The sequence below is a fragment of the Taeniopygia guttata genome, chromosome 20, assembly GCF_048771995.1.
Source record: "Taeniopygia guttata chromosome 20, bTaeGut7.mat, whole genome shotgun sequence".
Classification (NCBI taxonomy): Eukaryota; Metazoa; Chordata; class Aves; order Passeriformes; family Estrildidae; genus Taeniopygia; species Taeniopygia guttata.
This window is the reverse complement of record NC_133045.1, coordinates 8625336-8650035: the sequence shown is the minus strand read 5'-3', so window position 1 is coordinate 8650035 and position 24700 is coordinate 8625336. Positions and strand designations below refer to the sequence as shown.

Below are 24700 nucleotides of genomic sequence, written 5' to 3'. Positions count from 1 at the left end.
ATGTGTGGGAGGGTGCCTGGCTGCTTTCCCCGCTGCTGGGGAAAGGTTCCCCCACTTGTCTTGTGGCGAGGGCTTTTGCCACCACAAGTGGTGCCCAGTGGTACTGGTCACTGTCCTCGCTGTCCTTGAGGGGATATTGAAATGGCAGCATCCTTCTGGGCTGTCCCACATTTTGTGATCCATCAAAATAACCAGTGTGGGAGACTTTCCACAGAGCTCAGCTCAGTATGCAAGGAGACAAACGGAGGGGAAGGCGGGGGGGATTTTAATTTTAATTCCCAGGGCAGTGCCAGGAGGACAGTGCCAGGACAGTGCTGGGGCCATCACGGTGGTGGCAGTGGCAAGCAGCCCATGCTTGATGCTTTTCCCACGTGTCCTCAGGATGCTGCTGCTCGCACAAACAGGAATGCTATTTTTGCAGCTTGACCTTCCTGATTCCGGAGATAACAACCTGACTGCAAATGCAGCATTGCTCCCTTTTCCTCTGAGATTTGATACAGTCCACTGACCCGGGCTCTTCTAAAACATGGATGTAGCAAACATCCATGTTTTAGTTAATTCAAGACACCTCCTTTTGTGATCTGAAGGAGAAAACCACAGAGGCATGGGATCTGCTGGGGCAGGATGGGGCAGGAGGAGTGGAAGGAATTGTGGAGAGACTCCCACCACCTTCCAGCCCCACCTACCGTGCAGGCCTGTGGGGCTGAGTGCTGAAGATACAGTACTGAAGGCTTGAACCAGACTCTAGCACCCACAAAATCACAGAATCAAGGAATGGTTTGGTTCCAACCCCCTGCAATGAACAGGGACACCTTGGAGGGCTGCTCCAAGCCCTCTCCAGGCTGGCCTTGAGCATCTCTAGGGATGGGGCAGCCACAGCTTCTCTGGGCACCCTGTGCCAGGGCCTCCCCAACCTCACAGGGAAGAATTTCTTACCAATATCCAATCTCACCCTGCCCCCTGACAGTGCCTCTTTCACTCTACACCATGTCAAGAGTTCCTTAAGGAAAAAATCAAAACCAAGTCAAGAAAGCAAAATTAGCTACGTAACTCTTAAGGGATCCCTACAAAGTGCTTGAGCTGTGCCTGAGTAAGGGAAGGGATCAGAGACTCTGCCAAGGTGAATGCAAAGGCTCACCTGGGCAGGCAAAACCCCGAGATTTTGCAGAGTGATTTGGTTTGAAGCATAACAGCTCACCGTGTTTTGGTAGCATCACTGGCACCATGGCTGGGGCGAGTCTGCCCACTGATAAAGGGGCAGAGCAGGGAGCAGATCAGGGGCCAGGAGGTGAAATCACCCCCTTCCTGTGTCCTGGGATCTGACAGCAAAAGCCAGGTTTTGTTTTCCAAAAGGCCACTGACTGCTGGGAAAACTGGAGTAGGGAGGACAGCATTACCGGGGGTTTGCTGCCTTCTTACCACCTTGATAAGGCCACTGCTCTTGGGCACTGTAGGGAGATGGTTTTAGTGGAAAAAGGGACCTTTTATCTGTCCTGTCCAACCCCACTGGGGTCCCAAGGATGCAGCAGTAGCGCTGGCAGACAGACAGACATGTTGCTAAGGAAAAGGGAGTCACCATTTCCAGTGGGTGATTTAACCTTGCTGGTTACCACTGTTTATCTCGGGGGAGGAAAAAAAATACAATTCCTTGTGGAACAGCACTTTAATGATATTAAAGTGGGTAGACTGGTAAGGGGGAACATGAAGGAAATAGAGCTGGCATCTTGTTATCAGCCAGGGTTGGTTTGCACGGGGACAAAAAAAAAAAAAAAAAAAAGAGGAAGAGCCTTGGAAAAAAAAAAAGCATTAAATAAACCACCACAAATATATCAGGCAGGATCATTAGAAATTTGTGTAAAAAATACTAAACAGACCAAATGCCACCTGAACACCTGTCAGGAAAAGCCACCCACCCAGTAGCTGTGAAAAGCTGACAGAATGGAAACACAGGGAGTGCTTCCAAAAGGGATTCACGACTTTTGGGGCCTCTGGCCTTGCTCATCCGTTCCCAGAACGTGTTAACCACCTACTCACAGAAGAAGTGCAACGTGGTAAAATCATGCTAAAAGTCCTCCCTGAGAAATTCTTGAGTGCCTCCTAAACCCTGGGCCTCACAGGCACAGAAATGGCAGAAATTAACCAAAACTTGTGACAGCTTGTGGTGGCTGGGGAAACACGGAGAGCAGAGTCACAGCTCGAGAGTTAGTGCTGGTGAGGAGCAGCAGCACCTTGGGATGGCTCAAAGAGGAAAACAGGCCCTGAATCAAACTGCTCAAGGGCACTTTTTAAAATGCTGGAAATTGCTTAATGCTGGCCCTGGGGAGACCTTTAAAGCCCCTTCCAGTGCCTAAAGGGGCTCCAAGGGAGATGGAGAGACTTTGGACAAGGGCCTGCAGTGACAGAGCGAGGGGGAACGGCTTCACACTGACTGAGGGCAGGGTTAAATGGGGTATTGGAAAGAAATTGTTCCTGTGAGGGTGGTGAGGCCCTGGCACAGGGTGCCCAGGGAAGCTGTGGCTGCCCCATCACTATTAGTGTTCAGCCATGAACAGCTGAGGGCTTCACAAAACCCTGGAGAGCCACAGAGGGACACAGGGCTTGGAGGACACACACAGGAGACACACAGAGCCCAGGAAGAACATGCAGGGAACATGAGGGGGATGCAGAGCCTGTGAAAATGATACACAGAGGGCATTGGGGGGCACAGAGGACTGAGAAGGGGACATGCAGGGCAGAGGGGACACATGGAAATGACCCGGGGGTCATGCAAGACCTGGAAAAAGGACATGCAAGGGACATGGGGGGGGCATGCATGGGACAGGGGGGACATACAGGGGACACGGGGGACACGCAGAAGGCCACGGTATGAGGGCAGACAGGAGACATGGGGGGTGTGGGGGGCACAGGGGACACACACAGGGGACGGGGGGGGGGACAGACGGGCGACATGGGGGGCACAGAGGACACCAGGGGACACAAGGGGACACGGGGGGACACAAGGGGGGGACACAGGGGGCTGGGGACACAAGGGGGGGGATCCCCCTTCCCCCTCAGGACCCCGCGCGCGGGGACCCCCCGGCGGCGCGCGCCGCGCCCCCTCCCACCCCCGCCCGGCGGCGGCGCAGGCGCAGAGCGCCCGCCCGGTCCCTATTTCACGGGGAGCGCGGGCCGCGCCGCCCGCGCCAAATAAGTCTCGGTAGCCGGTGCGGGCCGTGCGCCTGCGCGGGGCCCCAGAGCCGCGCGGCGGAGCCCCGCTCCCCCCCGGCCCCGCTGCCGCCCTGCCCGCGCCCACCGCCGCCCGGCCCCCAGCGCCGCCGCCGCCGCAGCCCGAGCGGGGCCCGCGGCACCCCGGCCCGAGGTAAGCGCCGGGCGCGGCCTCGCCCGCCGCGGGGCCTTCGCCGCACGCGCCGCCCGGGTCCCTGCGGAGCGTCAGGACGTTACGGCGGCGGCGGCGGCAGCGCCCGGCCGCCCGCCCGCCCCGCGGCCCCCCCGCCTCCTCCTCCTCCTCTTCCTCCTCCTCCTCCTCCTCCTCCCTGCCGGCGGGAGCGCGCCCACGCGCCCCTCTCCCCCTCCCCGCACCCCCTCCCGTGCGCGCCGCCCCGCAACGGGGACCGGGCTGTGAGGGTGGGGGGGACACCGCGACGGCACCCGGGGCACCCCCTGCCCGCCGCGGCACCGGGAGAGCCTCCCCGGGCCGCCTCCACGTGCAGCGCCCTCCGCCCCCGGCCCTGCAGCCGCAGCCCCCCCGGCACCCCCTCTCTGTGTCCCCCCGTGCCGCACTCCGGTTCTTTCCCCCTCCCTGAGCCCGCTCTCCGTCCATCGTCCTGCGGCTTCCCCGCCGCTCTCTTCCGGGCACCCCCAGCTTGTGTCCCCCCACCCCCGTGCAGCTGCAGCCCCCACCCGTGCTGTCTGTGCCGCTCTCTCCATCTTCTCTCTATGTACCCCTGAGCACCCTCTGGCACCCCATGACTCCCTCACCCTGTGCACCTCTGTTTAACCCCCTGGAGCCACCTCCCCATGCATCCCCTGTCTCTCAGTACCTCTCTGCATCCACCCTGCATCCCCCTCTCTGCGCTCAGCCTTGCTGGCTGCCCACAGTGTAGTCTGGTCTCTGCCCTCTTGATGCTGCACCCAAAAATCTCTCTGCTCTCCCAGCTGTGCTATGCTTTTTTTCCTTTTATATTTTTTTCCCTCGCTTCACCCCAAATCTTTCCTGCCTGACTCCCCTCACTGAACCCTTGACACGCTCTCAGCACCCTGTAAGGTGCACCCGGAGGGACAGGCATGAACACCCTGAGTCCTGGTAGAGCTGGGGTGCCCCTCGTCCCCCTCCACAACCCCACTGCTGGTGTGTTTTTAGCCACTTTTTCGATTACTTATGTTTTCAGCCCACTTTTTCTCCAGTCAGTGCTGGTTCCTGCCCAGAGGCATCTGACCAACACACGTGGAGTTCAGTCCTGTGATGCTGGGCAGGATGTCTGGGGCATCCTGAAACTGAGTCCCAGCTCAGGCCTGTTGTGAGTGATGCTAATCACTAAGTGGGAGGGGTTTTACCCCAAAATGAAGGATAGAGTGACAACCAAAATTGCTGTAGGAGATGCTTAATAGGCACCAGCTTCTCCTTACCTGGGCAGCAGGGCAAGGGAGGGGATTCTCCCCCTCTACTCTCCTCAGGTGAGACCCCTGCCTGCAGTGCTGCATCCAGCTCTGGGGCTCCCAGCATCAGAGGGATGTGGAGCTGCTGGAGTGATTCCAGAGGAGGTCATGGAGATGCTCTGAGGGCTAGAGCACTTCTGCTCTAGAGACAGGCTGAGACAGCTGAAGAAAAGAAGACTCTGAGGAGAACTGAGAGTCCCTTTCAGTTCCTAAAGGGGCTCCAAGAGAGCTGGAAAGGGAGTGCTGTCTTACATCTATTGCTGATTTATTTGAAATGCACACTTTGAAATAGTTTCCAGATGTCACTGTTTCTACAGGCTTGATGTGCTTTTTTAATTTGATTTTTTTTGTGTGTGTGACTTTGGAGGCGGGAAGAATCCCTGTTTTACTGTGGAGGAGACAGTGACAAGCTCCTCCAACAGTGTGAAATCGTGAGATAGTTTGAAACACATTTGGAAATGCACCTTCAAACTGAATAGCTTCATAGATGGATGCCAGGAACATTTTTTTTTTTTACCTCTTTCACACTCTGCCCTTTACCTCCTTCATCCCAGTCCCACCCAGGCCCATCATTCTCACCCAGCCTGCAGAGCATGTGTTGGGTTGAGCCTCCCCTCATCCTTCCTCCTGGGATGGAGCACTTGGGGAGCGTGGGGTCCCTGCAGTCCCTTCTCTCCTTGCTCCCACCACACCCAGGATCCTTCCATGACCGAGTTCACCTCCTGACTCTGGGCTTTTCCCCCACGAGCAGCTGGTGACTGAGCTGGTGGCTGTCCCGCTCCGGCCACGATGGCCACACCAGACGTCAGCGTCCACATGGAGGAGGTGGTGGTGGTGACCACGCCGGACGGCGCCGTTGTGGACGGCGGTGGCATGGAGGAGGTGAAGACAGTGCTGGTCACCACCAACCTGTCCCAGCATGGGTAAGAGCTGGGGTTGGGGCGTGCTGAGGGGATGTGCTGGAAACCCTCCCATGCGTGGTTGTAGGTTGGGATTTATCCCCCACTGCTTCCTCCTGCATCCCTGCTCACTCTGGGGACCTCAGCAGTGGCCATGGAGTGTCCAGTTCCTTGCTAGGGCTTCCCACACCAGGGCTCTGCAGCTCTGTGCAGAACAGGCTCCACTCGTTCCCTCTTTTGGGGGGTGGGGTGGAGGGAAGACCAACCCCAAATTCCTTTTTCTGAGTGGATTTGAATGTTGGAGTGGACACAAATCCAGTTGGAACAGGACACCAGTAGCTAAATCAGTGTTTTCCTGCTATTTATTTCATGGTGGCTGTGCTGAGCTCTGAACTCCAAGAGACAAGTTTGTCCTCACCAGGTTGACGGTGGTGCAGCTGAGCTCCCCTTCCCTGAAGATTGAGGAAGTTTGGGGTTGGCTGGTTTTTGGCTGAGCTCTGCAGGAACCTCCACTGCCAGCAACAGGAGTGGGAGAGGTGTCCTTGAAACGGTGTTGCCCTGAATGGAGAGACACTGCTTAAAAAAAAACACAGAGTGAAGGTCTGATTGTTCAAGTGCTGCTGTTTTGCCCAATTTCTGCCTTTTTTACTGGCATTTTATATTCAGGGCTGCTGTTTGTTTAGGTCTGGTCTGTTCAGTGGCAGGTTGGCCATGGCCTAAGAGCCTGGCTGGTACCTTGAAGGCCCACATAGCAATGGACTCTGCTTTATTTCTCTGTGTTTTTTTGGGTGGGGCAGAGCCCAGAGCCCGTTTGTGTGTTTTCTTTCAGTGGACAGAAAATCCAAGTTCACACCTGGAGCTGCATCCGGGCAGGCTTGTCTGAAATAAGTGGGTGCTGAATGGCTGTTTATTGCTCTTCACAGGGGGTTTGTCTTCGTTTCTCAAACGTGCCTTTGTGTCAGTGCCTGGGGGCTTTGGGCAGGGCAGAAGGTGACAGCTCAGTCCGGGGGAGCCATTCTCCTTGTGCTGCTTCAACTGAGATAAAGCCCATTAATAGATGAATTTTTGGTAAAGAATGGGCAGGGACAGGCAGAGACAAGGGCTGTTGGTGCTCAGATAGGCAGGATCTGCCCTGCTCTTCCTCCACACCCTGGGTCTGTGAGTGTTTCCAAAACCTTTTCAATTCCCAGAAGAGCGGTGATGGCAAGGAAGGAGGTCTCTACTCTTGTTTTCTGTCCCATGGAGACTCCCTTGTCTCCCTCAGTGGATGTGACACTTGGGATGTGGCTGCTCTTGGATGCAGAATGGTTCCTGTTTGTCATGTGGCTCTAAGCCTCTACAGACCCATGTGCAGCATTGTGGTGTTGTCTGGGAAAATGGATCATGCCAGAGGCTGGCTCAATCAGCTGGTTTCCTTTCACTCTAAGTTCCTTTCCTGTTTTTCTTTGGAAACCTTTTCTCTCCCTCCCAGTGTCCCCTGGATGGTCAGGAGCAGGACAGCTCCACAGAGCACAGAGAGGAATGCTTTCATTTAGTCACAGCTGTGAGCAGAGATGTCTTGGCCTGTATGTAGAGATTCCCTGAGGGTTTTCCATGCATCTCTCTGGAGAAGAGCTCCTGGACAGGCTCTTTGCTCCCCCATTCTTGGGGATATTAGTGGGTTAATGGAAAGGATGTGAATTTTGGTGTCACGGAGTAAAACCTGCCTGACTCCCCTCACTGAGCAGTGAGGGATGGTGGTGGGTAGCAGCACAAGCCACCCATGGCCTCTCTGTGGCCTTGGACAGTTGCCCCCCCAGGCTCTGCTCCTCCTGGGGCAGTGTCACGGTGGTGCTAGCTCTTTCTCCCTTTCCCTCTGACTTCCCTCTGCAGGCCCAGCTGGTGTCAGGAGAGCAGCTGCAGGCACGGGCTGGGATCCCTTGTTGTTGGCTCGGTCACAACTCACATGGGGAGCTTTCTGTTTGACTGGTGTGACACTTAAACCAAACTCAGCTTGGGGGTTGGTGCCTTTTTCTAGTGCTCATCTGGGTATGGGTTTGCTATTAAAAAAGCCCTCTGTACAACCAATTGTTAAGAGCTTAATTAGTTCATGTGTTCTTAAGGAAAAGGCTGAGGGAAATGGGAAAAAATAATGAGCAAGAAGCTTTTCTCTTTGATCTGTGAGAGGAGAGGATCTGTGCTTGATGCTCTGATAAAGTGCTTGTATTTCTGATCAGCACAGGATTCTGGGGGAGTCTTTTCTCTCTCAAGTTTCCAGGCAAGGCAGGGGCAGAAAAGAAAGGAGACGCCAGCCCGCTGAGTTATCTGCACATGCTTTCTTCTCTTCCTCCCATCTGGTTTATGGATCCTCCTGGGGAGGAAGATGAGAACCATCCTCCCCTGTCTTCGTCATGGCAACTGGCAAAGGCAGGGCCAGCTGGGGGGCTGCATTGCTGGGGCTTGAAAGGTGTTTGTGTTTTCCCTTGCATCTGCCTCGGTCTGTTTCCCTGGGATGGGAGAAACAGCATGGAGACACTAGCCTTTTTTTGTGGTTTTCTCTCCTCCACGTGTCCATGGCAGATGCAGACTTCAGTTGCCTGAATTTTTCATACAAGCTGGGAGTTGGTTTGTTTGTTTTCCTCTGGAGGTTAAAGGCGTGGGCTGGGTTATTCCTCCCCATCTACTTGTGCTTTTTCGTCATTTTTCGGAGCGGTGTAAATGTGGTGGAGTTCTGGAGAGAGCTCTGAAAGGTGCTGACTTTTCTGCTGGAGGGTTTTTTCTGGGTAAGTGGGTGGAGGGTCTTGATCTGGAGGCAGGTCAGGGCTGTGGGGTCTGGGCTCTGCATGCCAGAAGGGGGTGCTTCCTCTGGCACCCTGAAGTGCCACTGCTGGCCTTTCACCTGGAGAAATGCAAGAACCCAGCAGCAAACTGATGAAAAAACACGGGTTAGAATTCTTCTGTTTTTCTGTCAGACTGTCACTCGTGTAATAATCACCTGTGTGCAAATGCCTTAGCTCAGAGTTTACCTTTTTGAGTCCTTTCATGTTACCCTCCCCATGCTCCGCCAGGGCTCTGGGCTGGTGGTTGCTGTGAGCTGCAGAGTTGTGTCCATCTTTGGTCTCAGCAGGAGCTGTCTCCCCTCTCTAGAGCAGCATCTGTGAGCCACTCACCTGGTGAGGCTGAGCTGCCACCCACATTCGGATCTCTGTGCTGCTCCCCACAGGGTACCTGCCCTGCAGCTGCTGAGGGGAGGGATGCTTTGAAGCTGCAGTTCCACCCTGGAGCTGTGTTAGGAGCCCAGAATGAAAAAACCAGTTGCTCTTGAATTTCCTTGTCCCTGTGGTGAGAAATGTGGTTGCCAGTGAGTCACTAGGACTGTCTTTTAATTCATCCATGGTCCCAAACTGAGGGAGTTCTCAGGTTTATTTTCTCTGTGGAATCTTCCTAGGGAGTTTATATGCCAAAGTATGTGAAAAGATAATTGTGTCTCCCCCTGCCCCTGTGGGTCAAGCTTTCTGCAGCAATTAGTTGGCTTCAGTACTACCAAACATACGTCTTAAAAGGAGGGTATACTTAGATTAGGTAATAAGAAGAAATTGTTCCCTGTGAGGTTGGTGAGGCCCTAGCACAGGCTGTCCAGAAAAGCTGTGACTGCCTCATCCCTGGAATTGTTCAAGGCCAGGTTGGACAGGGTTTGGAGCAACCTGGGATACTGGAAGGTGTCCCTGCCCGTGGGATGGGGTTGGAACAAGATGAGTTTAAAGAGCCCTTTCAGCCCAAACCATTCTGTGTTTGTATGAAAACCCATTAGGAATGGTTCCTGCTGGGCACTGGCTGTGATGTACAGGCGGATCCATAAGGGCACCAATGTGGGCTCCCTCCCTTTGGGACCTCACCTGCAAAGCCGAGGGGGTGAGGAGCATGTCCCATCCCAGCCAGAGGTGCCTGTTCTCTCTGAGTGTGGGAAGCTCCTTGGAGGGGCCTGGGGCTCTGTCTTTCTGTAGCAGAGCTGGAAGAGCAGTGAGGGAGTGGGTGCTGTGCAGGACCCACTGTATGACTCCATGGGCAAAGCACCCAGAGAAGATGGAGATGTCAGCGTGGGGACAATGGAAGCAGCTGGATAGCCAGCTATTAATGAATGTCATGGATATATCAAGTTTTAAGAAGCTCAGATTGTATTGCAAGTGTCTGTAACTCATGTTGTGTTATCTCTGCTCACAGATCTGCTCTTGGGGTTTGTCCAATTCCTTTCTAGTGTCTCTGTGGCTCCTTGAGGTCCTGCTCCCTGGAGCATCCAGGGGATTCAGCCAGTCCATTGCCCAGACAGCAGCAGCATATTTCACACATGTTTTTCCTGGGGAAATCTCAGGCAAAGCTTCCAAAGGCTGGCAGTGACTTCTGAGCAAGGGGCTGTGCTGACAGCATCTCTCCATGCCAGCTCTCCAGCACGGGCTGAGCTGGAGGCAGATCCACAGGGCTGGGATTAAAGGAGAGGCAAGAGAGAGCTGTCCAAGCTGCTGACAGGGGCTTGCCTGCTGTGGAGTTCTTCATCTCCACATGAAAAAATGGAGCTGAGCCTCCCAAACCCAGAACTGACTCTTAGCTCTTGTGGGAAAATGTGATCCGAGGGACTTCTGAGGCAAAGTCTCCACAGGGCATCGGGTGTGGGGGTGGCACAGCCATATGGCTTAAGAATGCCTCTGCCTCTCTCCCCAGTGGTGACATCAACGAAGACACTCTGGAGACTGAAAATGCAGCTGCTGCAGCTGCTGCTGCCTTCACAGCCTCCACAGACCTGAAGGAAGCAGTTCTAGGTAGGTCAGCTCTTTCCATAGCCCCTTCTGCCACCCCAGTGTGCCACAGCCCTGTGCTGGTGTCAAATGGGACAGTCCAAGCACTGTTGTGCAGAGCTGCTGGGGCTCCGGGGTGTTCTCTTGTGGGCCTTAGGGATGCTCTCCCGAGGGTACCAGGGGTGCTCCCCCAGCATCCGCGGGGCTCGGTGACCAGCAGGGAGCTGGCAGTGGCTGGCTGGGCTGCTGCTGCCCTCTCCTGGTCTGGGATGAGTCCTTGTGTCTGGCCACCCCTGGCTCCTGCCATTCCAGCTTGCCACGGGGATGTCAGTCTTGCAGCAACTTGCTGGCTTTGGTTGCCAGTGAAAGTGAGTTTAGGGAGCAAAGACTGGGCTAGTGTTGACTTAAAACCAGTTATACTTTAAAACCAAGGGTGACTCCACCCAGATAACATCATTCTCTTTTATCAAGAATGGATGACTTCTCATATTCCCTGTGTTCAGCTGCAGCTGGATTGGCATAAATCTGCCTCGGCTCTTTTGCCTGAGAAATTCGGGTGTTTGGATACTCTTATAGCAAAGTGTGAGTGGTGGCCACAAACCCCAGCACACCCCACCATGCATCATTGCTTCTTTTATATTTCTGAGTTTCAAAACTATCATTGCATGTGTGCCTCAGGCATGTGAATCAGAAGCTGTGGCTCATGTTTCTCTTTGATCTGTCCCTTCCTCTGATCCCTGTGAGAAGTGAAGATGGCTGAAGATGAGGACAGTTTGGAGGCAGAGATTGTCTACCCCATCACCTGTGGGGACAGCAAAGCCAACCTCATCTGGAGGAAGTTTGTGTGCCCTGGAATCAATGTGAAGTGTGTACAGGTGAGAACAGAGTCCAGCACTGGGCTTGTGCTTTCCCCTTGCCCAGGTTGTGAGGTCACCTGGCTTGGCCTGGTTATGATAAGCTTTGATCAGCTGCTTTGCATCAGAACCATGTCACGGTAGGAAAGGATGACATTTTCCTGGTGCTGGGTACCTGATATTTGTCCTGACTAAATTGTGTCATTCTGGCTGGAGATATGGTGCTTAATTTAATGTGTTATTGAAAATTTTAGCAGTTTGGGTACTTGCAGCATTTGCTCAGTTGGAAACTTGATCATTTGACGAATGTATTGATTGAGGACCTACTGAAGAGTTGCTGCTGTGTCCTGGGTAACTCATGGTTAAAATTTACATGAATTCAGGAACATGCCACGAGTGAGTCATTGCTTGCATTTGTACACAGCCTAAACAATACTCTGCTGAGGGAGAGTCTCCTTGGGCTCCCAAAGGATAGTCCTTGCCCTTCCCATCAGAGGTGGTCTCCTCTATCCATGAGGCAGAGGAGAGATGCTGCTGCCTCTTAATATCTGTCCTCTCTGCACTGAAGCCCTTGTCTTTGTTCAGAGATGCAGTTTCTCATGCAGTAACAGTGAGTTGGTCAACATAATCATGGAAAAGAGGAGGACTGGACTTGGGAAATCCTTTGAGATGGGCTGTAATGCAGCTCTTAAGAGAACTGCCTGGGTCATGGTTGGGCTAGAGGATCTTGGAGGATTTCTCCAAGATCCACCCTTAGTGATTCTATAATTCTATGATCCTTCAGGTTGCTGTTAGGTTCAGGCATGTCTGGGTGTGTAGGGCAATAAAAGAAAGGGAAAAGTTGGCACGGTGTGTGCCAGCTCCCTGAAGCTGGTTTGCAGTAGCAGTGGGTGTGCACAGCCAGAGAGGCCAGAGGTTCCCTGATACCAATGGTTGGGCTTGGGAGCAGGAGGTCAAAAACCAAGTGGGCTTTTTCTCTCTCCCCTATGGGGCATAACATGCCCTTGGACCCAAATGTTAGCAGTGCAGCCCAGCTTTCATTGAGTCAGTTGTTAGTGGGAGCGTGAGCAGCTCCCTGCTGTTAATGATACTTTGCACAAGCCATGGGTGTTTTCCCAGCTGTCCTGCCTGAGCTGGGCAAACTCACACACCCCTGAAGCCTTGGCTTGGAGCAGCTGTTAACTAACCATTGGTGACAGCAGTGTTTGGCTTTAATCTTTCTAACTTGGGCAGTGCTCTGTGGGGTGGGGAGTGCCTGGCAGCCTTGTGTTTTGGGGGTGTTCAGTGGCACGTGGGGGCTGCAGCCACTGCTGGGCACTGGGAAATGGCACAGACTACAGCTGAACCCTGCTCACAGGGTACCCTTGACTTGTTTATGGCTCGTGGCACTGATGTTGCACCTCTGCCTTTTGCAGTTTCATGATCACCTAATCAGCCCCAAGGAGTTTGTCCACCTGGCAGGCAAGTCGACCTTGAAAGATTGGAAGCGGGCGATCCGGATGAATGGGATCATGCTCCGGTTAGTGCCTTCCTTTGTGTCTCTGGACACTTCTTTCTGGGGGATTGTGGGGTGGAACAGAACCTTTGGAATGGAAGTTTTGCTGCTGAGGGAGCAAATGAACCACTATAAACGTTTGTCTGAATGACAGCCGGGTCCCAAATGTGGTCAGTCCAATGGTTTTGTTCTGTCCTTGTGCCTAGGGAATAATTTGGGGCAAGAAATACTTCTCTAGCCCTTTCATGGCTTGAACCACACTGAGTTTCCAGCTGGTGTAGGGACACTGGAAATTTTAATGGCTGTTGGTGGTTGGGCCATGGTGTCTGTGGATTCTCAGCATGACTCACCCAATGAAATCAGTCTGGTCATCACCAATTCTCTGGTTGCAGCACTCCTGCTTGACATCTCTTCTAAATAAGTCCTTGGCAAAAAAGAAAAAAAAAAAAGCTTCTTTATTGCAAACATTTCTCATCTAGTATTAACTACAGTAATTCAATTCCTCTATGGTCCTGAACACCAGCCTGAGACTGTGATTTAATTAAAGTCTTTCTCTGCCTTTGGGCAGGATAAAAAAGAATCACCTCTTTCCCCAGAAATTGTCAGTGGTTTTGTGCTCTTTTCACAGTGTGGCATTGCCTTTCCCTGTATTATTCTGCTTCAATGCAGGCATCTCCTGTATTCCTTTTAAGCAGCTTTTGCTCCACATAAATTTTGCATAATAGGTTTAGGCTTTGTCAAGGCAGGGCTTTGAGAGGGGGGGAAAAGCTTCAGGGGAATGTCTGAGGGCAAACCCAGCAGCCCATGGGAGCAAATCTCAGGAAGCTTAGGTGATTGTTGGCCAGCAAGGCTTGGGAATGTTTTGGAGATAACGTTCTTGGATTGGAAGATCCCATGTTCCAGTGTTGCCACTCCCTTTGAATGAGATGAGAAACCTGATTTTAGTTTACAAATAGGGTTATGTCCTATCTCCTTTTGAGCTATAGAGTTAAAAAGGTAAGAAAGAAGCTCCCTATGGTCTCACCCTGAACTGAGACTCCTGCTGATCCTTTGTTTGGAAGCTGCAGCTTTGGATGGGATGTGCTGGTGGCACCAGACAGGGGCTCTCTCTTCCCCTTCCTTCCTCAAGAAATGAGTTAATCAGTCCCAGTAAGGGCTCCTGTTGGATCTGCCTGCTCTCCTGGTGTTTTGGGACTCAGAAGTTTGGGGTGAAGGCTGCCAGGAGCGATCTCAGAGCTCTTAGCTGTTTCTGATGTGCCTGTCCTTGTGCTTGCTCCCTGCCTTTCAGGAAGATTATGGACTCAGGAGAGCTGGATTTTTATCAGCACACAAAGGTCTGTTCCAACACCTGCCGGAGCACCAAAATTGACCTGACAGGAGCCAGGGTGTCCCTGACCAGCCAGACATCAACAGAGTACATCCCTCTGACTCCTGCCTCTGCCGATGGTATGTGCAGCCATTCCTGACCCTCAGCAGGGCCTTGACACGTCAAAGCTCACCCATGCCATGTAACCAAGGTCCCTGAGGCTGCCCCATCCCTGGAAGTGTCCAAGGCCAGGCTGGACAGCACTTGGAGCAGTCTGGTCTAGCGAAAGGTGTCCCTGCCCATGGCAGGGGGCTGGAATGAGATGAACTTTGAGGTCCTGTCCAACCCAAACCATTCTCTGATTTTATGAATTTGACCTATAATTGCAGGCAACTGTTTCATTGGAAAGCATTCTAATTTTCAAATAATTCTGTATTTAACTCCTTTTGCTTCTGAGCATTAAGAATAGCCCTGGCCCTCACCCCAAGCTCCTGGTGGTGCCTCTGGGACAGGATAAGCCCCTTGGCTGGTTCTGCAGAGCACCCTTCCACCACATCCTGGTATAGTGGTGAGGAAGCTGATGCACAGCCCAGCCCACTCCAAGAACCGGTGTTAAACATGAGCTCACCAATGGGAGATGTTTGCCAGCTGCTGGGCTGTGCTGAGATAACCAGAGCCCTGAAAGCTGTGGAGTAAAGGAGCAGAGGGACTGGGTTTAATGGCTGCAACTGAGCATTCCAAAGGCTCTGCACAGCTCTGTGGGGCTCTGGCCAGATTCCCATCCATCCCGCTCCTGCGCACGGCGTGAATGACGCCTGTTCCCCGGCTCTATGGTAACAAAACTGCTGAGATTTGGCAGAGCTGGAGGGAAGGAGGGATCCCCCCTGCATTCCTGTGCAGTGGGGGGCTGCTCTTCCCTTGAAGGCTTTAGAAATCCTCCAGACAAATGGTAGCTGGGTAAAAAGGGCTGCCACAACAATCAGAGTCTCAATCTGTTTGACTTTTGCCCTGAGCAGTGCTGGTGTGTTTTCAGGGGGGAACAGGAGGGAAATGCTGCTCTCAAGCATGTGTTCTTGTGCTGCAAAGGTTGCAGGAGCAATCCCTGGGGATTGCACTTTAATGTAGGAAAATAAGTACAGCTGGCACAGCAGCCACTTGGGTGTCTCTGTTCAGCATTGATATCTGCATTCAAACAGATGTGATCCTCTGCAATTTAAAGGAGAAGTCACAGAAATGCAGCAAGAGAGTGCTTCCTTTGGAAACAGCCTGTGAAAATAGAGGTTAAAATGAGGACCTGGGAATTTTTTTCTCTTCTTTTTTGCTATTGGTTGCAGTGAACGGATCCCCGGCTACAATAACCATAGAAACATGCGAGGATGCCAGCGATTGGAGCACCAGCATTGGAGGTATGGCTTGGGATCCTGCAGGGCTCCTGTGTGCAGGAGATGTGGGGAGAGAGGGAAGCAGCAGGGTAAGGAGCAGGAAGGACCCTCTTAACAGAGCAATCTTGCATGAGCCTCCACTGGGATTATTCCTTCTCTGCTGATGGAATAGCACTGTGTTACATCCCACTGGTGTGTGGGCTGGCTGCGCAGCCCTGCGATGAAGTTGTTTCCAAGCACCAACACATCAATGCCCAGGCCAAATGTGGCTCCAGGGAAAAAAAATCATATCAGAGAGGTCATTAAATTATTCTCCTTGGTGCTACTGGGGTAGCAAGAGGACACAATCTCAAGCTATGTCAGGGAAGGTATAGGTTGGATATTAGGAAAAAATTATTCACCGAAAGAATAATAAAGTACTGGAATTGTCTTCCCAGGGAGGTGGTAGAATCATCATCTCTGGATGTGTTCAAAAAAAGACTGGACTAACACTTGGTGCTATAGTCTAGTTGAGGTGTTAGGGCATAGGTTGGACTTGATGATCTTAGAGGTCTCTTCCAACCTCATTATTCTGTGATTCTGTGATACTGGCTGTAGCAAAGTGTCCTGTTGGTGTGGGACAGGGGTGGGGAGAGCGTATCCTCCTTTGTGTCCATGCTCTGGGTGGGCTTTGTCCCAGCCCTGTGACCTCAGCGGTCTCTCCCAGCCCACCAGGACTGCACCCCTGCAGGGGTATCCACAGGGAACCCATAAGCAGATTACCATTAAACCCTGCTGAGGATTTTGAAGTTCTCCCTTGCTTCCTCTTTCTCCAGATGACACCTTTGCTTTTTGGCAAGGTCTGAAGGACAGTGGTCTCCTGGAAGAAGTGATCCATGAGTTCCACCAGGAGCTGGTGGAGACTATGAAGGGATTGCAGCAGCGAGCACAGGATCCCCCGCTGCAGCTTGGGGGTAAGGACCTGGACACGGGTGGTCAGTTATCTTGGGAGAGGGGCTTGTGGGTTTTTTTATCCTTAGGGATATCTGTATGGCACACATAGCTCATCATAAAAAAATCTAATTTCTGGCTGATTGGTGAGGTTGGGCTTGAGGATAATTTAGGTGACCTCAGTTTTCTAATTCCCCATGCCTGGGGCTTCCTCTCTGCTGGCATTGGGTCTGGACAAATGCTTGGCTTGGGAATTGAGGTGGAATTTAGGCAATTGGAATAACGACGCAGCAAGCAGCTACTGTGCCAGCAGATTCCTTATCACCCCTGCTAGGCAGGAGAGGACTGTTTACACGACCAGTGACCTCTTGTCCTTTCTCATGGCTTCTGCCTTCTCCTCTCCCCCAGCCCTTTTCATTAACCTCCCACAGATTTTGGCTGTCTCAGCTGGACATGTTTGTTGTGTGGCTTTTGCCAAGCCACAAATAGTTTACGCAGGGAATTTTGCTTCCTCAAAGATTCTGTGTCTTGTTTTTAAGATGCTGTTTTACTCAACAACGTAGTCCAGAACTTTGGGATGCTGGATCTGGTCAAGAAGGTCCTGGCCAGCCACAAGTGCCAGATGGATCGCTCGAGGGAGCAGTACACACGGGATTTGGCAGGTATGCCCTGGGCCCAGCAGTGTGGCACCAGGCATCGCTGCCAGCGCCTTATCTTTTGGGCTGAGAAAGTGGGGGTTGTGTTGAAGCCATTGGTTTTAAACCAGCCACACCAGGCCTTGCCACAGAGCTCTGGGAAGCTTGTCCAGGGTCCAGGCTGAGCCAAACCTCTTCTCTCTCCAGCTCTGGAGCAGCAGTGTGACGAGCACCGCAAGCGAGCAAAGGAGCTGAAGCACAAATCACAGCATCTCAACAACGTCCTGATGACCCTCACGCCCGTCTCTGTTCCCACGCCTCTGAAACGCCCCAGGCTGACCAGGGCCACCTCCGGACCAGCTGCCATCACCTCCCAAGTCCTGTCCCAGCCAGCACAGCTCACTGTCACCCCCGGCGTGCCAGTGTCCCAGATTGCCAATCTCCCTCTTGGCAAAGTGGTCTCGGCCCTCCCTCCTTCGGTGCTGGGGAAGAGCCCTGCCCAGCCCCCCGCTGCCAGCTCCCCGGCCTCCCCTCTGCTGGGGGGGTACACGGTGCTGGCCTCTGCCGGCTCCACCTTCCCCGGCACGGTGGAGATCCACCCGGACGCTTCCAACCTGACGGTGCTGAGCACGGCTGCGGTCCAGGACGGCAGCACGGTGGTGAAGGTGGTGAGCCCCTTCCAGCTCCTGACGCTCCCAGGACTTGGCACGACCATCCAGAATGTGACACAAATAGCTCCCAGTGGGAGCACGGTCGTGACTGTCCCGTCCGGTGCCACCGAGGCTGCCGGGGACGAGCACGCTGCCGCCGCCATCGAGGTGACCGCAGTGGCTGATGAGGCGGAGCAGAAGTGAGAGGGGGGACTTGCCTGGAGGGACGCTGGCCGTGCCACTCTGGGGGGAACTGCCTCTTCTCTGGCTGCACTGTGGGGCGAGGAGTGGTGTCATGAGGGGCACGGGCTAACAAGACTCGGAGCAGCTCGTGTTGGGAGCAAGGAGGTTCAGGTCAGAGGGAAGGAGGGGGGAGGAAGGATGCCTGGAGAAGGGAAAGGCAGACGTGCTCTGCCTTGTTTGGAGGAGGGAAGAAAAAAAGAGCTTATTTTTTTATAGAGCTTTCCTCCCCTGTTCTCTTGGAGTAGTTTTCCTGCTCTGGGTCATCAGCCCAGCCTTGTTGGCTGGCACAGCTGGAGCAGTGTCCATCGGAGGAGTGGGCAGGAGCAGGGAGAAGGTGGTAGCAAAAGGAAGCTGCCGAGAGGTCTGATGTGCAGGGAGCTGGCTGCTCCCCGTCCCTAGGGGCTGCAGGAGTGGAGAGGGGTGCCAAGAGCAGGAAATCTGTGGATGTGCACAATCGTTGACACCAGGAAGGGCTCTGGCAGCATGGGCACAGCCCCGTGGAGGTTGGGTTTTGTGCGTGACACTGGCTTTGGGTGGCAGGAACAAGTGGGAGCTGTTGTGACAGTGGGCATATGGTGGTTGCCCAGGTCTGCTGGGGAAGAAGCAGGAAGACAGGAACCCAGAGGACTGAGAAGAGCTGTGACTTCTGAGGATTTAGGGTCTTTTTCTAGTTTTCTCAAAAAAAAAAAAAAATCCATTATTGGGATTTTTTTAAGCCAATGGCGATTTTTAAGCAAAGCCCTGGTTGGGAAGCTCGATCTGCATGGCAGAGCCGTGCTGCGGAGCGCGCAGAGCTGAGCCCCACGGCTGTGCTCCAAGGAGCTCACACTTCCTCACGAGGGCAGACCCTGCTGTCCCCAGTCCCCAGCACCCATGGGAGCCGGACTCTGCCATCCCCTCCCTGCTGGGTTTAAGCAGCCGTTCTGTAACGGGGTGGTCGACCCCCCAGTTCTCCTTCAGCCACCCCACTTGCTGTGACTCTCACCAGGTCCCATGCCAGGGCCTGTGTGTCTCACAGTGTCTCTGGCTGGAAGGAGTCGGGTGCTTGGAGTGTTGGGGTTTCTCCAAACTTGATCTGACAACAGCAGCAACGACAGGTCACTTTATTGAGTAATAAATATTTTTTTGAAAGAATGTTGCTGGTGTATTGTGTTTTCTATGTCCAGGTATAACAGCTGGGATTGTGAAATGGGGCTAAGGCAGGACAGGAACACACTTTATTAAATATAAATGTACGTGTCCTCTGTGTTCCTCTGGCCGTGGGTGTGCAAGGAACCTGAAGTATGGCTCCAAAGTCTGGTTGTCCATGGCACGGCTGGGACGTGACTGCACCCAGTGCTGATAACCACTGGTCCCCAACTGTGGTTAGGAGAGTTTTGACACGTAATCAGGAAGAAAAGTGATCTATTCCTCTGAAGCATTAGATTTTGTTTCGTTTTGGCCGAGACTCAGCTGAGGCCGCAGTTGATGAGGAGGAGTCCTGCCTTATCAGAGGTTTTTCCCTCCCAGCTGGCTGCTGCTAAGATATCGCTGTCCTATCTCTGTACTTGGGACAGCAGTAGCATGTCAGACCGAGGACATATAAAGGGTTGTGATCACCCTGAGCTGCCTTTTGCCTCCAGCGTGAGCAGCAGTGCTGAGCCACACCTGAGGTGGGTTTCCAGCCTGAATTCCCCCTTTCCTGTGCTGCAGTGGTGAGTGAGTGTCCTGCAACACAGGGACACCTTTCCTCAGCAGCGGCAGGGCTGAAAAGCTGTGGTGCCTTTGCCCAGCCCTGGAGAGCTGTGGGCTGAGCATACTACTCCAGCCCTCTGTGCTTTGGCCAAATTCATCTGGGTTATCCGGGGTCTGTGGGAGAGGGAATGATCAGGAGGAAAGGGGGCAGCTGGAGAGACCTCCTGGCTCCTTCTAGGTATCTGAGAGGTGGCAGTGGAGTGTGGGATGAGATGGGATTTGTGTCAGCTCTGTGTTGGTGTGGTGCAGCAGTGGGCAGCAAGGGCCGGGGCAGAGCAGAGTAAGCAGGAGGCAGCAGCTCTGCTCTGGCTCCGTGCACCTTTACCTGCCCTGGAGACTATAGATCGCATCATCGGAAAAGCATTCCCAGCGTGGGTGTACTCTGCCCTGCGAAGCAGCGCTTCCTTGGGATGTAAACAGCTCCCAAAGCAATAAAAGCTCGGCAGGCAGATTTGGGCTGGTGCAATCCTCCCCTCCCTTTGCAGCAGCTCTCGGGGCAGCCAGTCAGGGAGGTGTCGGTGGGACAGCCCCGTCTCCCTCGAGAGACCGCCGGGGACGTTCAGGGATGCCCCGGTGAAGTGCTGCACCCTTGGGTGGCTGTGCCGCGGTGCTTCCCCGCCCGGCCGAGGGCAGCTGGCGGCTTGCAGAGTCAGCAACTCGCGGTAGGATGAGGGCTGAGAAGGAAAAGCAAAGAGGGGAAGTTGTCTGCAGAGAGTTGTGTGCAGAGATTATCGGTGTCTGGATGAGTGGCCTTGGGCTGGATGCGGCCGTGGGCGATCTGGCGACATTCCCTGGCCGGGGGGAAGTCCCATATGAGTGTGGCAGTAGATCCTGGTCTCGCAGCCCTGGTTTCAGCAGGGGTGGTAAAGCATGGCTTGTGGAGAGCACATCCACCTGTGGATCAGCTGTCCCTCCCCACGGTGCTGAGCTCTGGGGCTCTGCAGGGAGAGCCCCCCAAGCCCCCCCCTGGGGGGCTGCACCTCCCACTGTGGGCTCCCAAGGCTGCCGTGGGTGTCGTGCGCCCCACAGCTGGGACACTGCTGTGGATCCCGGCGGGTCAACCTGCTCTGTGAGCCCGGGGTCCCTGGGCAGGACTGGGCTTCTCAGCGCCCATCCTATCAGCCTGGTGCTGCCGGCACCGCCTTCCTGGGGTCTTCTTGGTCTCTCTTGGGTGCTCAGGCTGAGATCTGCTCCCCTTTCCTCCCGTGGGGAGCCCAGGGCTGCTCTGCTCGCAGCCGGGTGTAGAGGACCCGCGCCCAGACACAAAATTATGTAAGGGCTGCAGATGACTCATGCCAGATCCCTGCTTTCCCCTGGATTGCGCGGTGATGGAGACTCAGCCCCTTGCATTTTCTCCTCCAGGTATCCACGGGAGCAGAGTGCAGCTTTTGGGAAAGAGCAGAGGCTCCCACTTCCCGGCAGCACCGTGGGCAGAGCTTTGCCACGGTCCTGCCTGGCAGCTGCCTGTGGGGTGCCAGGGAGCGGGGGCTGTGAGAAATCCCCGATTCCACTCTCTGCGTCTCTCCGGGCAGGTTAGGGCTGTTGCCGGGACAGGAGATGCCCCAGCATCCTCTCGGGAAGGCTCTCCCAGCTCCCAGCAGCTCCCTCGGAGGAGCGGGGGGCGCAGCGCACAAAGGGCCCCACAAAGGGCTGGGGCGGGGGGCAGCAGCGATGGTTTCCTGGGGAAGCCGCTCTGTGACCGTCGGCCGTGTCGCCTCAGGAATGGAAACCGAAACTCAGCGCTTTCGACTCGGTGTTTGTTTGTCTAAAACCGGCAGATCCTGGGTTTCGGTTCTCCCCCGCCCTCATGCTGTGGATGTGGTGACGCTGCTTTGCCTCCTCCCTGCTCCAGCCGTGGCTTCCCCCGACAGAGGGACGGCAGAGCCGCGGCTCCCTGCGCTGCTCCGCTGCTCCTTGTGAAGAGCAGGGCCGGAAGCTTTATATAACGCAGTGAGAGCTGTTTGCTTCTAGGGAAAATATCCCACCTGTAAAATCAGTGAAACCGCCAGATATCCCGCCTGTGAAGCCTCAGTGCCAAGGCTGTTCTGCTCGAGTGAGCTGGGCACTGCCCGTCCTGGCTCGGGCACCTCAGGGGAGTAGTGCCAGGTATTTTGTTTGTTTTTCACTGTTGTCTGGTGCTGTCACAGAAAGCTTTGCTGTGGTTTAGAGTCAGGGCTGCAGAGAGGGTGATTCCTGCCCCAGGCAGTAGCAAATGGGGATGGACTCCATCACTATGGACCACTCTGATACCGGGGCTGGGCTTTGCTTGGTCACTCCTTCCCAGGCAGGGATGGGATTGGTGCTGCTCAAACCATAAGAGTTCCCATGGCAGCTGCAAGGACAAAGCTGGGGAGCCCTTTCCTGGATGGGAACACTGAGCACAGGGGCTCCATAGGGTCAGATCCTGCTGTGAGGCTGAGCCACCCACTGCTCCTCGCTGGCAGAGCACAGAGTGCAGCAGAGCCGGGCAGGTGGCCATCCTGCCACGGGTCCAGCAGTGACCAGGGTGCTGTTGCACAGCCCTGGTGGCTTTGCTGCCCAGGAATGCCTGGTTTCCACAGCCACACTGTACTCTGCTGGGATCCATACAGTGCCCTCTGCTCCGGTGGGGTCCGTTCAGCACCCACAGGCCTGGGCTGCCCCGCTCCTCTCCTTGGTGGGAAAACCCTTTCCTTGGCTCTGCAGGGTGCTGCTGGCTGGGAGCAAGGTGAGAGCTCCCTCTGAGGCACCCAGTGGCTGCGACTGCACAAAGCAGGAAGGTCAAAAACATCGTTTCTCTTCCTCCTTCCACTGGTGTTGACAAACGTGCCTGAAACTGGTCTCTGCCCCTCCTTCCTTCCTGCTCCACTGCCGTGCCCCGCAGGTTGGCTTTGTGTTTCCTCCTCCCATTTGCTTTGAGGAAGAACTTTTTTTGTCGCTAAGGGTGGCTTTGTGTTGAGGTGGCACTGACATGCCCATCAATAGCTGGAAGGATTGAACAGCGTCCCTGTCAGCAGGGACACTTTGCCTCTGGGGCCTGCGATTTTTTACAGCCACTTGTAGCTGGAGGTGTGTTCGTTTTCCCTGGTTGTTTCCGGGGCTTGCAGCTGGCTTCTGGCATGAAGACAATTCCATTAGGTGGGAATGCTGGGGCTGGACCGCAGTGTTTGGCACGGCACCTGCTTTACAGGTCAGGGCTCTCTTAAGCCTTGTGTCCCGGCTGGTGAGATGTGGCTGCTGTTATGGTTTCCTGGGGCTGGGGCTGTTAGAGGAGCTTCCTGGGATGTGTGTGTTTTGGGGTCATATCCGGTTGCAAGGTTTTTTGGTTTTGTGTGTATTACCGCAAATTTGCCCCGTCACCAAACCGCACAGGGGGAGGGCTGGGATGAAACGCTAAGCTGTTGTGGGATGGGTTTGGTGAAGCGCGAATGGGCTGAGAAGGAGCTCCACAGTCCGGTGCTGAGGTTCCCTCACTTCTGAGCATCAGCTGATGCTGCTTGTGTGGTAACCCGTGCCCACAAACTGGGGTGCGGGGTGTTGACCCCCGGCTGTCGGTGCTGCCCCAGGAAACACTATGCAAATGAGACTCGGCTGCTGCTGGGGGTGGATTTGGGGTTTGAGGGTTTTTTTGGCTCCAGGCTGAGCTCTGCAGCGGGTGCATCGCGCCAGGCAGGGAACCGAACGGAAAACGAAAGTAATGATGAACAGAAAGGAGGGCAGCGCTCTGCACCCCACCCCCGGCCCCCGAGCCCCCTTAAAAAGGAGCTGCCGGGGGCGCCGGGCTGAGGATCGGAGCTGCCGCTCAATATTCACTTAAAACTACGGTGCCGCCGCTCCCGGCTCTGAACCGAACCTGAGCGCGGGGAATCCCGACCTGCGGGTGAGCAGCGCCCCCGGGAGCGGCCCCTGTGCACTTGGGGGGGACAGGATCGGGGGGAGACTCGGCCCCCGATGCGCGGGGATGCGGGGGTGGGACGGGACCGGGGTGTGAGGCTGGTACCCCCAGGAGCGCCCGTCCCGTTCGCTGCGCGATGCGGGTGATGCTGTCCCGCCGGTGCCGCTACCGGTACCGGTACCGGCTTCTGCTGCCCTGAATGCTGCTGCCCGCTCCCCTTGGTGCCCCTTCCCCCTGCTGCCTGTCCCTCTTGTCCAGTGCCGGCTCCCCCGTCCCGGTGGCGGTCCCGGTGCCGGTTGAGGCTCCCGTCGGCGCCGGTGCCGATCTCCCCCTCCCCGTGCCCGTGCCGGCTCCTGCTCCCCCCGGTGCCGGCGGGCGGGGCGGGGCGGGGCCGCCGTGATGCAATTTCCGCGAAGTCCGGCCCCGGTTTGAATGCGGGGAGGCCCGAGAAGCGAAACTGCCGCCGGCGGTGAGCCCCCGGGTCCCCGCGGGTCCCCCCACCGCGGCGGCGGCGGCGGTGAGAGCGGCGGGGGCGTTCCGGGGGGAGGGGAAGCTCCGGGGATGGGCGGCCAGCGGAACGCCCTGGGGGGGCTGCAGGACCGAGGGTGCCCCCGGTAGCCCCGCAGAGAGCCGTGGGGTGCTGCGGGGCGTGCGGGATGCTGCAGGGCGTGCGGGGAGCGCATCCCGCTCAGCCCCTGCCCCGGCTCGCAGCGTCCCTGCCTGGGCTGGGATGCGTTCGGGAGAGAAGGATCATAGTCAGGGTGCAGGTTTGGAGGTGCAAAGCCCTGTTTGGAGAGTGGGGAGAACCCCGGGGGTGCACAGTGAGCGATCCCCGACAGAGATATTCTAACCCTGCTGCCGTCTCAGAACTCCGGGGATGGCATCTGGGAGCTCCCGATGAACTTCTTACAGCTGGATAAAAGCAAATGCATCATCGGGGGGTCCACGTGTCTCGGGGCTCTGCACGCACTGGAGGGTCTGTGCCTGCACACACTCTCGGGCAGCGGTGTCGCGGCGGTCACTGCAGCAGCCAGGCTGGTAGTGCCGGCTCTTGGATGGCATGTGGAGGGAGTTGTCTGGTTGAAAAAGGCTGGGAAAGGGGAGCGCCGAGAACTTTGGAGGCTGTTTTTGCACTGGAGGGAGATTCCAGAGGGGTGCGGCAGGAGGTTTGCGGGTGGTGGGGTGGCACTGCCCAGCTTCTGCCAGGCAGCTCCTCTTCCACCGTTTCCAAACCCTCCCGGCCAGCCCGGCTGCACTGATCGCTGGTGGGGTG

The 24700-nt window shown here is 55.3% G+C and overlaps 2 protein-coding genes across 7 annotated transcripts in view; both read left to right on the top strand.

Moving 5' to 3' along the window:
* The first annotated feature begins 3137 nt into the window (after positions 1–3137).
* GMEB2 (glucocorticoid modulatory element binding protein 2) lies at positions 3138–18953 on the top strand. Of its 2 annotated transcripts, none has more exons than XM_030288375.4 (10): positions 3138–3358; positions 5408–5579; positions 10251–10348; positions 11072–11199; positions 12594–12697; positions 13962–14119; positions 15314–15385; positions 16177–16314; positions 16831–16953; positions 17134–18953. In XM_030288375.4, the coding sequence occupies exons 2-10, from the start codon at positions 5446–5448 to the stop codon at positions 17778–17780; spliced, it is 1602 nt and encodes a 533-aa protein (XP_030144235.1). In that variant the 5' UTR covers positions 3138–3358; positions 5408–5445; the 3' UTR covers positions 17781–18953. The 2 variants fall into 2 exon arrangements, with proteins under 2 accessions (XP_030144235.1, XP_030144236.1); XM_030288376.4 differs by lacking the exon at positions 3138–3358 and adding an exon at positions 3948–4348.
* A 397-nt stretch (positions 18954–19350) lies between these two features.
* HELZ2 (helicase with zinc finger 2) overlaps positions 19351–24700 on the top strand; it is a 30460-nt gene continuing 25110 nt past the window's right edge. Inside the window, exon 1 of one of the 5 annotated variants that reach the window (XM_030288372.4) lies at positions 19351–19471. The gene's annotated coding sequence lies outside the window, so the exon portion shown is untranslated. Of the gene's footprint in view, positions 19514–22905; positions 23413–23801; positions 23945–24700 lie in introns of those variants that run through there. The other 4 variants (XM_072916953.1, XM_072916952.1, XM_041720194.2 and 1 more) reach the window with 4 other exon arrangements.